At 42.8% G+C, this 15,953-nt stretch overlaps 1 protein-coding gene across 1 annotated transcript in view; it reads left to right on the forward strand.

The window, feature by feature from the left end:
• Positions 1-138: 138 nt before the first annotated feature.
• LOC144473369 (uncharacterized) overlaps positions 139-15,953 on the forward strand; it is a 44,539-nt gene continuing 28,724 nt past the window's right edge. Inside the window, exons 1-11 of the mRNA XM_078187180.1 lie at positions 139-414; positions 1,769-1,910; positions 9,550-9,850; positions 11,169-11,349; positions 12,371-12,621; positions 12,834-12,978; positions 13,625-13,837; positions 14,029-14,211; positions 14,510-14,707; positions 14,949-15,085; positions 15,505-15,841. Of these exons, the coding sequence (XP_078043306.1) occupies positions 402-414; positions 1,769-1,910; positions 9,550-9,850; positions 11,169-11,349; positions 12,371-12,621; positions 12,834-12,978; positions 13,625-13,837; positions 14,029-14,211; positions 14,510-14,707; positions 14,949-15,085; positions 15,505-15,841 (2,101 nt within the window). The 5' untranslated portion in view covers positions 139-401. The remainder of the gene's footprint in view (positions 415-1,768; positions 1,911-9,549; positions 9,851-11,168; positions 11,350-12,370; positions 12,622-12,833; positions 12,979-13,624; positions 13,838-14,028; positions 14,212-14,509; positions 14,708-14,948; positions 15,086-15,504; positions 15,842-15,953) is intronic.

Consider the following 15,953-nt stretch of genomic DNA (forward strand, 5'->3'; position numbering starts at 1 on the left):
ATCCGAGGAGAAAGATAGAAAGAGGGAGAAAGAGGAAGAGGCGTAGGAGAGCAAGAATCGCGAGCGGACGGCGCATGTGCGCGTTTCGTTAAAACGACGAAGCCGAGAGTGCCGTGTCGAGACGATTTTAGACCGGAGCAGGGCCTCCTGCCGTCAGATTTCGTGGCGCAGGGTGTGCTGTGCCACGGGTCAGGAGTAGAAGAGGTCGTCGGAAGAGGAAGACCGCCGGTCGAGGGCACCGGGAGCTCACGCTGCCGGGAGACACCGCAAACGCAGTCGCAGTCGCAATCGCAAACACGTCGCCGTACCCCCAATCGAAACGAATCGCACCAGCAAGAGCAACGGCCCCGGGAGAGTAATGTCCATGCGTGGAGAAGTCGATCTTCGTATCATCTGACGAGATGACCTTAACAGGTAAGAGCTGACTCTGCTCCGCTCCGCTCGGAACGCGATCGAACGCCGGTCGCCGAGCCGCACCACTTTGCTACGGGTGCCGGCTACGGCTACCTTTCCGCCAGTCCCAGAGATTTCAGCGGCTCGCGAATCGCCGCACAAACCGCGGACGATATCGTTCACACTTTGACGGCCGTTGTCACGTACACGCGATTTTGCAACAATTTCGATTGCAATATGTGCATATAAAGCAGCGAGTTCTCCGGACGCCGCGCAGTGCGGTGGAATGACAAAGTTGCATCGGAATTAATTAAAGTGATATGCGCAATTATAGACACGAAGGAATCTGTACATTATTAGCGACTTAACAAAATATCGTGTTTGTATATTTTTATGTGTCATTGCTTCTAATACAAAAATATACGAGTGTAGTATTTTGTTAACAGTTAGCCAACCGAATGAGGAGTTCTCCCCGTTTTAAATGAAGTCACTAATCAACATTAACGCTAGACCCACCCCTGAGTTCAAAATTTATCGTACCTTATTTCTCATTTTAAAATTGTTAAAATTATGGAGACTATAATTAATTTCATAATTAGTTCGAACGTTGCAGTGAAAATGATACAGAGTCTAGGTAAATTCAGTGTTATTAGTGCAGTGTTAAACACGTCCAACTCTAAACAATTTTAGAGATCACAATTTCGTTGAATTACATCAGCTCAACATAAATTCTCTAAGTTTAAAAAACATTTACACCCTGTTCCCTCTATTTTTCCTTTATTCCTTAACATTTTACCTGTAACGTAAAAAAAAAAAAACGGCATCGCGTTATCACACTTGTATTAAAAGTTCTTCGTTTTTGACACAGCTTTGTCATCTCACCCCTATGTGCGTCGCCGGCGAGCACTCGCGCGCGCTCTCGAAATTCCGGCCGCGCCGATCTAGAGATCGTTGGCGGACGATCTTCGGAAATTCGTAAGAGATTTCGATCGAGATGCTGATCGAACGGCGAGCGTGTGTCTCTGGTTTTATTTTCTTAAGCGGTTTCCCTCCGGCGCGCGCGGTGCCGTGTTTTCCCGAAGCAGGCAGGTATCTATATTTATGCCGCGACGTTCGCATGCACGTAGTACGCGGCGCTGCGGTTTCAATTGGCGGCCACGTGAGCGCCGAAATACCAGGTAGTTCGCGAATAATAAATTCTCGCCTACGGACGAAACGGTTGACGTTGCCGCGATGATCCTCCGCGGCTGTTCCGGCGCGCCGCGACGCTGGCATTAATTATAAGAACCGGCGTTCGCGTTCGCGTTCGGCCAAGCATTTTACCGTCGCACTGCCGCTAATCAACCATACTATTATGCAATGTCGGCGCTCGCAGATCATTCGATGAAAGCCAGGGGACCACCGCAATGGCTGGAGCCGGACCAGGTGCTCTTGGTTCGAGGCCGTACCGGCGTGGACCTCGTCGCCGAACCGAAACTACGCTGGACCGACGTCTTCGACGAGCTACGATTTGAACTGTAAGCAAACGTTTCTTTCGTTCCACCCGTTAACGTTTTTTTTAACGACATTTAAAACTCTCGATTTATCGTTTTCTTTTGGTTGTTATTAATGTTACTAACCAAAGAGGGTGGCTTATGGCAGTTTTGTCGTTGGCGATGCGAAAGTCAGGGTGTTCGCAAGCGTTAACCGATGCAGCTGTAAAAGTTGCTCCAAAATCCACAAAAATGTTACCTAAAACTTTTTAATGCAATAATAACATTAATCCTGTATTGTAATTAGAACACCTTTAATTAATCTAATATGTATGTATTCCTGTAGAATAAATCTGCTATTTATTTTCATAAATAAATACTAAAATGTCAATCCATCATATCTCATAAAAAAATTGTGTTAAAAAGAATCTCGCAATAAAAGTCACTGTTCGTAGAAACATCAAAAGATGCTAACACGATTCACAAATTTCTGAAACACGTTATTACAGCCAATGCTATTGACATCGTTTATGCAAAAATTGTTTCAAGTGCAGCAAAAATAACGTCGCTGTCGAGCCGAATGATCTAATTATGTAACAAGAATAATTATGAGACCGGTTATTAGCGAAACAGTGAGAAGAGAATAATATTGGGGGTGTTGCGAAGAAATTGGAAGTTCACGACCCTCGTGTCATTCTGCTTCTAGCACGCTACTATTTCTTCGGTGCCGTTTACACATCACCGTTCATTCTCGACTATTGGCCCTAATTTCGGTGGAAACCTTGAAACGTGCCAAGGATCAAACGCGGTTTATTTCGAGCTGTCGCGCACTTAATTTTCGCGGAGGATCAAATTATACACCCGTCTCGCGTGTAATCCTGTTCCGTCGACGGTTCCCCCGTGTACCGCGAACTACAGATAACGCGATCGATAGCGAGGAAATTGCCGAATCTCCGGATCACGCTTTCGCGGATGATCGAGCTCTCCTTGGGATCGCGCGCGAAACTAAAAATAGTTGCGCGAAATACTAATCGTCTTCCTACGAGTTCCCATAGTCGTTCAAATTCGATTGATAGATCTATCGAATCGCCGGTGAACATTAACAACGCTGTAACATTAACATTTAATAACTGGAGGAATTAACTAGCTTACAATTGATTTTTGCGAAATTAAGAAACGCGCAGATTCGGTCTCTTTTCTCGTAAATCTATGATTGATAATCGATAGACTGCGAGTACGTTTTTTTTTTTCGAGACGTCGCACGACAGTTCGATCTCGATGGAATTATCTGGATGACTGCAACCACGGTGTCAAGGAAGGTGAAAGATACGGTGCATAAGCATTTGAACGCTTATTTCGGGAACGCAAGATATGACCTCATCTAGCCTCGCCGCTTAAATAAGACAAAGTCCCGCGTCGGATCGATGGCAATTGTTGTCTTTTTCAGACAATTCGTCTTCTGATTCACTCAGCCTGAATACGTTCAGCCCCGTCCACCACCCGACACGTTCACGAAAATCCGGGAGCTCGTGAAAGATCGTCGAGCATCTTTTTAATATTCATGACATCCCTTTACACCTTGACCGTCAACTTCAAGAAATACTGAAAATTAAAGTATTCCATTATATTCGGTGAAAATTGCAAAGCAAAGTTGTATGGTGAGAATGAATAATTTTATTCATTATCTCGCGCGTTAAAATAATTATTACACTATTAAAATAATATTATATTACATTTACAGCTGTTCCGATTAATGTTTCGTTGAAAAATTATATTATATAATATCGGACAATTTAGAAAAATTCTTATAAATTTGATAAATTCTCAATGTTATGTTATGGTGAAACGAGACTTTACTGTTCAGAGCGTTTCAAAGAACGATTCGGGCCTCTATTCGAAAGCGGATACAAATAAGAATAATGCTGGCGACACCGCGTTACTATGTTACGGTTCAAACATTTCAACGACACCAATCTATATTTTCTCAGAAACGTTTCAAGATCAAGAAGACAGCTACTGAAAATTTCTCCAATCACTGAGTGCAATAGAACGACGCAAACGCTGCTTACTTTTTACGTATTATTTATTGTAAACAGAGGACTGTTATATCCGCTTTTTCGTATTTCAATTTTTTATGATTTTTTAGGCTTGCAAATGGAATATCTGAGAGGCAAAAATCAGCACTTTTGACGTCTACTGTTCTTCGCTTTTCATCAAGGTGAAAACGTTGCTGGAGCATCTCGGGATATCCGCACCGTGTACAGGGAGGGTGTCATAGGCGGGTCTACAGCACAGAAATGATTCACAAAGTTCGAAAAAGGCAACTTTGACCTCAACTACGCGTTCTACACTGGACGACTTTCGGAGTAACGATCTCGATGAAAAGCGAAGAACAGCAGACGTCGAGAAAGCTGATTTTTGCTTCCCGGATATTCCATTTCCAAGTCTAAAAAATCATGAAAAATTTAATTATTTTTAAATCCGAACATAACAGCTTCGTAGAGTTGGAAGAGATCTTTCGAACAACTTATTAGCTTTGCTAATTAACGAACGTCGTTATAAAATAAAAACAAAAACCCTACGAATTTATTTGCCAACTCAATAAATATGGTTCAAGCTGTGAAATAAATATACAGACGTAATAAATATAAATCGAATAGTCGCTACCCCGAAGAAATTGTTAGGAGAATGGGGTTGAAAATGTCCAAAGTGATCTCGATCCGGGTCCGAAAACTTTGACCTACATTTCATCGCGAATCATTTCGAGCGCCAAGAGCCAGCGGGATTCAGTGAACGAGCCACCGACGCGTCGTCATTCTCGAGGATTCTCTGGCTCGGCCCGCGCCGGCCATTCAGTCGGCCGCGTCACGGATCGACGACGGAAGCGTTTCAGTCGCGAATTATGAAAATTCCGCGGGCCGTCACCGCGTGTCCCGGCGACCTCGGCTCGCGCTGCTCGGCTCGCTCGACTCGCTCGGTTCTTCGTTATCCCTCGGCACTCTCTAAGCAAAGCTAAATTCGACCGAGCTCGTCGAAACTTTTCGCGAAAAGACGAAAGAGGCGCTGCTCCTTGAGCATCCGGCTCTAGGATGCTGGCCGCGGCTGGTTGCTTATAGTTTTCTTCGAACTATAGCGGAAGGCGGCGGCGGTGTGTGTGGAGGTGGAAAATCGGGCGCGGACGACCTGGCGCTGGCATTTCGTTATCAGTCTTCCGAGGGAGCGTCGCGACGATCGACGAGCGGCCAAAAATCAGCTCGGATCTCAGAGCTTCTGCGTCGGCTAAGCGTTTCCCGTCGCGTCGAACCGCGCCGTATCGGCCCGCGCCGAGGTCTGACCGAAGCGATCCGGATCCATGGATCGCTCGACGATCGGCCGCCACCCCCTCCGAGCTGCCGCGAAACCCCTTTTCGAGCCGCGAAATTCCAAATCTTCGATCCTCTTGTTACGAAACAGTCGAAGGAACCACCCCGACCTCGAACCCCGTCAGTGACAAACCCCGTGTGTCCACCGAGCAAGTGTAAACTCGACCGAGACGTCGCCGAGTCTTCGAAGCTACGCCCGTTTCGCTGTCGCAAGTGAACTCATCGAACAGATTCGCCAGGGTCGAGGGACGCTGTCGCGTTTATTTTTGTGGGCCTGTCAACGCGTCGTCTCCCAAGACCAATATCGCGGTGACCACGCCGAGGAACGCAACCGGGATGCCAGCGTTCCCCGTCTGACACGCGGCCGACCGATCCTCGTGGCTAACTGTTATCGAAAGCGAAGACGAGGACGACGGAAACACCGACGCGATCGTCGAACGCGCTATCAATGCATCGAACAGGATCCCGCGAATCTCGTACGCCGACTCGATTCCTGGTCCACGGTGCTCCATTCACGAACGCTTCCGACTTCCACTGTGCCCGTGGTTCGATGAACTCGCGAGTGATTGGTGGTGACTGGTCGTCGACGTGTGCTAGCTCTTGACTCGAAGCGAGGGTGGTCGGCACTCGGTCCGGCCGCGGCCGGTGTCATGGGGAGCGACTGCTGCAAGTGCGCCAATGGCAGCAAGCCGCAGATCACTGGATCCTTGTCGGACACATCCGGACGCCGGTACGACCTTCGTCTTTTTTATCGGTTGCGGGGACGGGGAGCTCCGCGATTGCTGGTCTCGTTTTATGTGTTCTCGCTGGTAGTAGCTTGTATGTAATCGGGGACTTTACGCATTTAGTACGAAAGTAAATGGTTGCAGGTACATCTCAAAAATAGAAAAGTGTCAATCGTGTGATATTAATTCCGATTCAAATCTCTACCACGTCTGTCTCGTTACATCCGATACGTTTCTCGAACACCCGGGAATCGAAGGAATTCCGAAAAAGTTGAATAACTTCGTTCGCAGCGACGAACGTGCGCTTTCAATTCGGATAATTGCGCCATTCTGTCGACCGCTTCGGGTATTTATAGATGAATTTTCTTGAACGTGTCGGAAGCGTGCGGCCACGTGTTTTACCGAAAATAACGTCTTTTCTTTCGTGTTCGGAGAGATCGGTTGTTGCACAGCTATTAGAGCGTTCGTCGCGCCGTACGAATAATAACGAGTCGTTACGTGGGCCCGGCTCGATTCAGACAAACAGATGATCTAGAGCGCCGCAAACTCTTGGCATTGCTCTACTGCCCTATTTTCGTCAGCCTTTTTACCGCGACAGCGGACAGACGCCCCGAGGGAAAGAATCTGCCGTCCGGTGCCACGCCGCGCCGGATTGCGCGAACGCGCGTATCATCGGATTTCTCGAAGGCCGTCGATCGTTCGGATCATTGAGATAACTAGAAACGATCTAGAAATGCCGTAGCTAAAGATCAGTGGTGCAACCGCGTGCGCGAGCTGCAAGTTCATTGGGAACGCGCCGACCAATGCGCGGCTTCTCCTTTTTCTTTCCTTATTCCTTTTCTCTCTCTCTCCCTTCCTCTCTCTCTCTCTCTCTCTCTCTCCCTCTCTCTTTCTTACTCTGCTTTCACCCTCTTCCTGTTCTTCTATCCTCCATTTTCTGTCGCGAAGGCATTTACCCTCGAACACCAGCGACGGTTCTGTCAATCTTCGCGCTTGACACTTTCACTGCCAACCACTCATGATCTGAAGAATCAAAGTAATTTATTTTATAGTCAATAAAGTCATAGCAATTTACAGTCGTTCCATAAAATCATGGTAATGTACAGTGATACTGCAACCTTTTTTCGTTCTTATCTCGAGCAATTTTAATCTCCCTTCCGCTTATTTTGCGTTACATTGTATGCGCAAAATGCTGGCAACATGCTGCAATGTTTTAGACAGATCGTCTGCAGCTTCAATGTTTGTAGTAGTTGCACAGTATCAAAATAATCTGCAAAGTTAAAATAATTATTACATCATTGAAATTATATCACATTATAATATTATACTATTAAAATGATATTACGTTAATAATATATGAAAATGTTTCAACGCCTTGAAACAGTTGTCGACGCTCGAACTATTAACAATTTCGTTAAACGGCATCCTGCAACGAATTCTAAATCGAAGCCACTTATGTCGCAATCCATCGTTAATCTTTTTCTGAAACGTTTTCCAAGGAGAGTTTTAAAGGGGGAGACTATAAATTCAAGCATCAGAAAGTAGGGTTTCGAGAAGCTTTGGTATACAAACGAAATGCGATCGTTTAAGTGTCGAATGGTGACTGCCAACTTTGAGCTTTTATCGTGCTACACTTATTCTTCCCTGTATTGAAAGAATTTTTGGGAAATTCGATTTTCTTTCTGATCAGCGCTATCCAATGTCTCATTGACACTTAGCGTTAAATGGGATTCGACAACAACGTTGGAACACCGGATACGCGTTCGCGAATCTTGGAATCGGGCGGTTCGTGTTTGTTTCCATTGAAGACGTCTACAAGTCGTGCAAGATAAACGGGAAGAAGATTGATTAAGACTGCGGAATTTATTTCTCGATCGATCAAAATAGACATTGCGTCACCTGCCGGGCTGATACGTTTGCCATACCTAAATGTTGTGTACTGTGTGTATCGGTAAAAATACTATATCACTTAATTATGACTGTATGACATAATTATTATCCGAATGTTCTTCATAAAATGATTTGGAAAATAATCATACCAATAAATGCCAACCCCGCATCTTCTATTACTCTTTTCGTTCTTTTTCGAGTATAATTTGGCAGATAAAGTTAATATCATTAAAACGTTCTGTTGGTTGAAAAATTTAGCAAAGCGTGAACCTGCTCGGCCGTCAAAGTGTCGAGGATGCAACGGTTGAGTAGAAGGGCGGGTTGCACGGGGTCATTTCGCGGACAGCTGAATGAGCCAGCGACGATAGAACTAGACAACGGTCTTTCTAGATGTCTGCCGCAGCGAATAGAGGAGTAGCAAATAGACGGTGCGGCGATGACCATCGGTCCGATTGGACTTTGGCCATCGCCCCGAGGAGAACCAAGAAAGTGACATTTGAACATTACAAAACCGGCCTCGTTTCATTAGAAAGTGTTCCTAATCACTTTTCCTCGTGAACCCTCCTGAACTCGGCTGCGTTTTAAAACATTCGAAATCCGATACTCATACGTACAGGGTGAACCAAATAACTCGGACGCGTTGAATATTCTACTTGTTCTCGATAACGGTGAAACTAAACTCCCCCCCTCGAAATACTAGAGGACAAATGTTTGTCGTTTTTAAATCACGTGTCTACTAGATTTTTGCAATATCAATTAAAAAGAAACACTCTCTATATATCTTAGAAAGCTGCAGAATAGTACAATCACTTCTAGCGTCATTTAGTTTCTGCTAATTGAAAATCCTACGATCACAAAGTATACCACTATTAATAATATATAAATACGTCGTAATTACAATCACCAATATTCAAATGGATAATAACTGGAATTAGAAGGAAACAAAAACAAACTAAAAGTGATCAGTATCATAATGATAATATATAAACAGTTGCAGAGTTGCAATTGAGCATTGGCAGCACGGAAAGGTAGACGGTCATAAATATGCGTCTGCTATACGCCGATGATCTATGTAGAACGACAGAACATAATATAGCCAAAATGTTTTTAACTATGTACTATGAACAATCAAAGAATAAATATACTTTGACATTATACTGCAGCTATAGTCTGAACGAAAGCACGAAACAAATCATCAGAACGGAATAATTAAATCACCAGCTGCACACTCAAAAGCATTATTCGACTATTTAACATTTTAAAATACGTTTCGATGGTATTTATAGATTGCCTGCGAATATTTTAAGATCACTAGTCACTGATATAATTCGTCAAGCTACTAATTTTGATACAACCATGAGTGTCTGAAGTGGCAAGCATAAAAGTGATGAAAGCACTATAGATACTAAATATATTCACAGGAACAACTGTCTGGTCCATTAATCATGGACAACGACAGTCGTTGTCTCGTTCACATATTATTAATAACACTCGAATAAATTTATTTATCGAATGGCTATTGAATTAATCTACTAAGTAACTAATAAAGTTAAATTAAATGCAAATCAATTAATTTAGTTTTGCAAGGTAATTAAATTAAATTTAATGAATAACTTAAGTTAATTAGATCAACTTCCATAAGGTAATAACGTAAATATTATGATTTGGTCGAATAATTCTTAAATGTTATTGACCTTTGCATTGCAGGAAACGCAATGATATACCGATACCTTCCGATCGATACCGGATTCAAATGAGAGGCAATGTCGTCCAATTGACTTTGAAGCAATCTCAGAAAGAAGACACCGGCCACTACGCTTTAGTGGCAACGAGGGTCGGCCAAGGGTTGGACAAGGGGTCCTCGAAGAAGATTCACCTGAACATCGAGGACTCGATCACCGAGGAAGGCGATCCGCCGGTCTTCCTGCGCAGATTAACTGATCTAGCGGTCAAGGTCGGCACGAGGACTAGGTTCCTTGTGGAAATACGAAGTTCAACCACGCCGAAGGTAACCGACACAGTCTGCAAATGAACATTGAAAATTTAGAAATGAAACGATTCAGTAATAACTTAACTCTAGCAATAATAACGTATTAATAATAATGATGTTAATTACTATCGCAAACGTGTAGAAATCTACACCTTCGTTCGTTTCTAAAAACGTTAGATTCAGTAAAATAAAACCTGTTCGCATTGATCGAGAGTTTAAACGGTGTAGGTCGATTAGACCGTCTCTCGAAAGTTCTCGGGAACTCTAAAACGAGTCGAGACGAGCAACGTTGCTATCAGCGTCAATTATCGTGGCCGAAAGGGGAATATAACAGGGCCAGACGTTCTAGAATTGATTAGGCCGAGCACGGGGAACGAGGAATCCGATCCGTGCCAAATCCGGTGATTAACCCGGAAGGGTGCAGAGCGAAATCAGTCGGTGACTTATTGCTACGGGTTTCTGTTGGTTCTGTCTGTCCACTGTGCGGTCGGGGGCGCGGGCACGGGCAGCAGTGGCGTAGACTAGGCAGTACGGTGAACCGGGATACGTGCGAGTACATAGGCGAACTAAAAGGGACCCCGCGAGGTCCATGACCCGAGCGAAAGAGCTTGGGGCAGGAGACGCGAACGAGAAAACGAAGATCGTTACTCGCGATCTTACACGTCGCCTCGTATTACGACTATTATTACTCGCGCGCTTACGCTATGCCAGCAACTATGCCCGCCGATCGGCTAAATCTGCGTGGTCCCCCTCGTAAACCTCCAAATGGTCGTTTTCCGCGGTAATGCTCGGCGACCGGGTTACGTAATGCTCCGAGAGGGAACCTTTGAAAATATAGTCGCCGCGTCGCACACTGTTTTAAAATGAGTCTGACCGCCCAAAAGTCTTAATTTGGATAATTTTCTCTTACGTAGCTTCTGATGTTTTTATGTTCTTCGTTATGGTGACGCTCGCAATGAATTTTTACAAATTCCAATTTATCCATTTGACTCTTGAAAGTGAATTTTCCAGCATTTCCACTGCAGATCAAAATGTTTATTTTAGAGAACATGCGCAGTCTAGTAACGAACGTACCAAAACAATTACGTGCACCTAATAATTATAGTAATTCGTAATCATCGTTCGTATTTACCTCCGATGATCGATGAATAAACACTACTTATAGAACACTGAGATTTTTATAGACTACTGCTAATGCAAGAAGTTTCTTCGTGGTTTCTCATCGATGACCGCGCTGATTTTTCGCTGAAAATTCACTGTTTGACAAGCGACGGTGACGTCAGTGGCCGCGTGGTGATTTAAGTGTTTCAAATGCGTCGTTGTTGTTGGATTCCAGATCACTTGGCACCGAAATGCTGAGGCGGTGCACGCGGGTGCAAGATTCTCTTTCGTCCACGAAGGGAACTTCTACTGCGTGGACGTGGCCCCGGTCACGGTCGAGGACGAAGGATTCTGGTCCTGCATGGCGGAGAACCGAGACGGAAGGTCCTCTTGCACGTCGAAGTTGACGGTGATCGGTGAGCACTTGCACAGTCGTAACCTCTTATAACACGGTCACGGTTTTCGTTGACACCAGACCGAAAAAGGCAAAACGAACGGAGATGTCAGAGCAGCCGAAGAAACAGTTTCGATATAACACGGAACGCGTTCCCTCGATTTATGTATTGCTTCCAGGACACGACACTCTGAGAACATGGTTTCAACATAACGCGGCAATAATCTACCGTGTTACAGAAGGATCCACTGTATTTATCGAGGCATCGACGATTTCAGGGTTTTCCATGCTGTTTTTAAATAGTACAAAATTTGTGCGTCTCTTTTTGCCGCTTGAATATATTAGCGTTTTCTGTGAAAAAAAAAATAGTAATTAGTGAGAGAAATGAGTTGATGCAATTTCAAAGAATAGAAAGATTATTTTAAGTGGCTACGTACGCCTTTGGAAGAGGACTCGTACAAATTCCAAGCAAATCGGAGCAATGGACCACAATTTCCTATAGACGAAAATAGAAACGCGCCAACGTGGATGGTGTTTGAAGCATGAGTTTCGAGATATACCGGATTACTGTAATTTAAAGTTCGAAATTACATCGAAGCTCTCAAAGAATCAGATCAATCCTAAAACTGGTGCAACAAAATATTATTTACTGTAATTCCAATCCACGTGTTTATAAAAATACTTAGCTGCGTATAAGGAAATACGATTGTGCAACAAATATTTTTATTACATAGAAGTAATAGTTCCAGTAATTTATGTTCATATAATCTCGTTGATAAATAAAGTTATTATTATTTTTAATATTATTATTATTATATGCATTTAGTATCTGATGCTAAAGCTATTTTGTCAACGTGATATTAAAGCCTTTTTAAATTTGTATTACATACATATATAATTGAACAGTTCAGTTACATAATTATTTCTAGGTAATATTAATTCTTTAATTTATTAGCATAAGAATTTCATGGGTCCAAAATTACTCGAATACTTCGGTGAAGCCAATTACTTGCAAACGTTTAATTCTATTTTCAAATCAACAGTCCCAAAAGCTTACAAAAGGCCAGAATTCGTCGAAGAACTGCGTGCTCTCCTGACAGAGGCCGGCACGGTGTCCCTAGAGTGCAAAGTTGTCGGAGTTCCCACACCCGTGCTACGGTGGTTCAAAGATGACAAAGAAATCAAAGCCGGTGATGTCTTCGCCTTAACTGCCAACCCTGACGACACAACCTCCCTCGGCATTTACACCTGCGAAGCGATCAATTGTATGGGAACCGCGTATTCCTCCTCGAAAGTGAGCAGACTATCCTTAAAAATCATTCATTCCTTGATTTTACAATTTAGTTGAAACATACGTAATAATAAATATCTATCTTAAGAATCTCTATTCTAAATATTTTCTTGTCATAGAGCAGTCTTTTCATAACACAGTTCCACGTGTTGTAGACTTTCAGAGGACATTCGATGATTCATTAAAATTGAATAAAAATTCGGTCGATATTGTAGGTACACGTAGTTGGGAAAGGTAGCAGAGAAGGTTCTCTGAAGCCGGCGGATTCTTTGACGCTCTCCAGTCCACTTCCTGTTTTCAAGCACAACCTGCAGGACGAATGTTGCAGGATCGGGGAAACTCTACGTCTTTCTTGCCAAGGTATAGTACAAAGTTGGACGAATCCATTCATCGTCAGTGTGTTTCGTATTCGGGGATCTTGACGTAACTTTAATATCTCGATTGCTGCGTTACGCGTAGGTATGCATAAACGATGCACTTACCAATTAAATGCAGATACTGAAAAATTATACCAGTAGAATTTATAGAATTTTATCTTCCTATCGGTAGCATGCGTTGTTGCAATAAACATTGATTCAGGATATTTTTCAAAATTTTCATTTTTATTTACGAACTTACGATTACTCACGTGGAATGTTGCATTTCGGTAGAATATTTCTGTTACGGCGGAAGTATGAGCCGATTTATACAGGGTGTCTTAAAAGTGTCTTACAATTTGAAAATAAAGGGTACCTGAGGTTATTTAAAATAACTTTTTCCTTAGCGAAAATATAATTCGCAGCTTTGTTTGCAAGTTATTAAGAAACAACACAGACCAGTGAGAGGCGAGCTCGCCTGGCGCTGGACGATCGAGTCAATCGGCGAAACTGGGCCTCCTTGCCCAGTCAAGTTCGCCTCTCATTGGATCATGTCTTTCGTTAGTAACTCATTAATATTTTGTATTTTGCTTTCGATGATACGATATTTCTGAAAACGAGAAGTACAAGTTTGGTTATTACTACGATAGTCGAAGTGCCGCCATGGCCGAAAGCTATAACATGGTACAACAAGGAAGGACGTATCGAGGCCAGCGACAAATACCACGTGATGGAAGATGGTCTCGGCGGTTATTGCGTGGAAGTGTATCCGGTGGAAGCGATGGACGAGGGCGAATGGAAATGTGTCGCAACCAACGGGGAAGATATGAAACAATTTACTACTTGCTACGTCGCAATGTCCAGTAAGCTTCGCACGAAATACTTGATTTTTCCATTCCTACACGAGAAATGTTAACCCTTAGGTATAAGTATGGCGTCTCAAAATCTACCGTAGTCAAAGTCTTAAAGGCCTTAAAATCGACGAGAAATATATTTTTTTATAAGGTGACGATATTTTTGTAGATGCTTGATTCTTTGAAATGCATTTGTTCAGTTCCAAAGAACTATAGGAAACCTCGCTTCATGGAAAGCCTGAAAGCTGTCCTAACGGAAGAGGGATTGGTATCCTTCGAGTGCAAGGTAGTCGGTTTTCCGACGCCATTGCTCAGGTGGTTCAAAGATGGCCAGGAATTGAAACCGGGGGATGTTTATCAACTGACTGGAACCAACTCCTTGGGTGATTAATCAGTACCTTCTTAAATCGTTCTTTATTAATAATCAGCATATCATAATTGGGAATACTGAATACAAAAAAATGTACATAGTTACAATTCCATACAGTAAATTTATTTATATGAAGTAATAATTCATACTTCAGTTTCTATATTTCATTTTTACATTATATTAAAATTTTATTTCATATTTCTTCTTTTATTTCACATTTTTTATGTTGAAATTTTATTTCGTACTTAATATTTTTAAATAAATATTGTCCGCGATCCGTATGCTTGTTTAATAAATTTTCGTTCGTCAAGGTTCCTACTGCTGCATTGCGAGAAACTGTATGGGAGAAGCAAAGAGTACAGCCGAATTAACGATCGAAGATATTCAGAATCAATTGAACGAAGAAGAACGTCTGCAGCTTCTGAGCACGAATCAACCGCCCACGTTCGTCAAGGGCCTCAGAAGCTGTGAGGCAAGAATCAACGAAGATTTCCGATTCACTATCCAAGGTATCCATTCATTTTCATCCAAGCTCTGCTCCCGAGTCGCTAATGATATTATTTAATTCAATAATTAACTAATTTATCTATTTATTCGTTAACGAAAAATGAAAAGTATGAAGAAAGGTTCTTAAACTTTTCGTCACAGCTTAATATTTTCTTGTGAACAACGGAATGCTTGCTTCCGACATAATCCGCGTCAGTGTAATATTTCGAACAACGAATCTTATGCAAAGAATTAAATTTACAGCCAGTATTGCACCCGAGCCAAGCCTCTCTTGGTACAGGGACGATGTTCTGGTGGAAGAAAGCGAAAAATACCACGCTGCCAAGGAGAATCTTGGCACGTGTCACCTCGATGTACGAAGGCTCGAATTTGTGGATCAAGTAAGTTTTTCAATCCCGAAAACAATTCAGCGAACTATTCGCGCGAGCTTAAAAAATATATATAAGTCGCTGCTGCTCGCATATTTTTCGAAATTATAATTTGCCGATATCCAACAGTTTAGTCTAAAGTTTCCAGAAGATAATTTTCATTGCAAAACGAACATTTCAATGCGCCCGATTTTTTCACTTTGTTTTTTTTTTTATAATTTTACAACACATGGTAATATACTACGAAATATATAATATATTTACGCAATAGGAATTGCATAACAGTAGCCTAACTTCTAGCTGAATAGACAAAAATTTTCCTAGAAAAAAAAGTCTAATAAATTTCGTTGAATTGAGGTTGTGGATATATGTTGGGGATGAGTGAGAATCCGATTGAAAATGATTAATCGCTGGAATTTCCCGATATCCAGGCAGAGTGGAAGTGCGTGGCTTCCAATGATTTCGGCCATAGTGTCACATCCTGTTTCCTCAAACTAATCATTCCCAAGCACTTCAAGAAACCGAAGTTCCTTGAAAGTTTGCGCGCCATATTGTCGGACGAGGGTGCAGTGAATTTAGAGTGCAAAGTGATCGGTGTGCCGCAACCGATCCTGAAATGGTACAAAGATGGCGTCGAGCTCAAGCCGGGGGATATACACAGAATCATCTCCGGACAAGACGGAACCTGCTGCCTAGGAACCTACACCTGCGAGGCCAGCAATTGTATGGGTTCCGTCAGCAGTTCCGCGTCACTTTTAGGTTTCGAAGGTATTTCGAACAATTTTAAATCAATAAATTACGTAGTTGCATGCACAGTTTAAACAATTTCACGAAAATTTACTCTGGATGGAATTTTACGTTTAGTGTCATCTGACACTAA

Source organism: Augochlora pura, chromosome 7, assembly GCF_028453695.1.
Source record: "Augochlora pura isolate Apur16 chromosome 7, APUR_v2.2.1, whole genome shotgun sequence".
NCBI lineage: Eukaryota > Metazoa > Arthropoda > Insecta > Hymenoptera > Halictidae > Augochlora > Augochlora pura.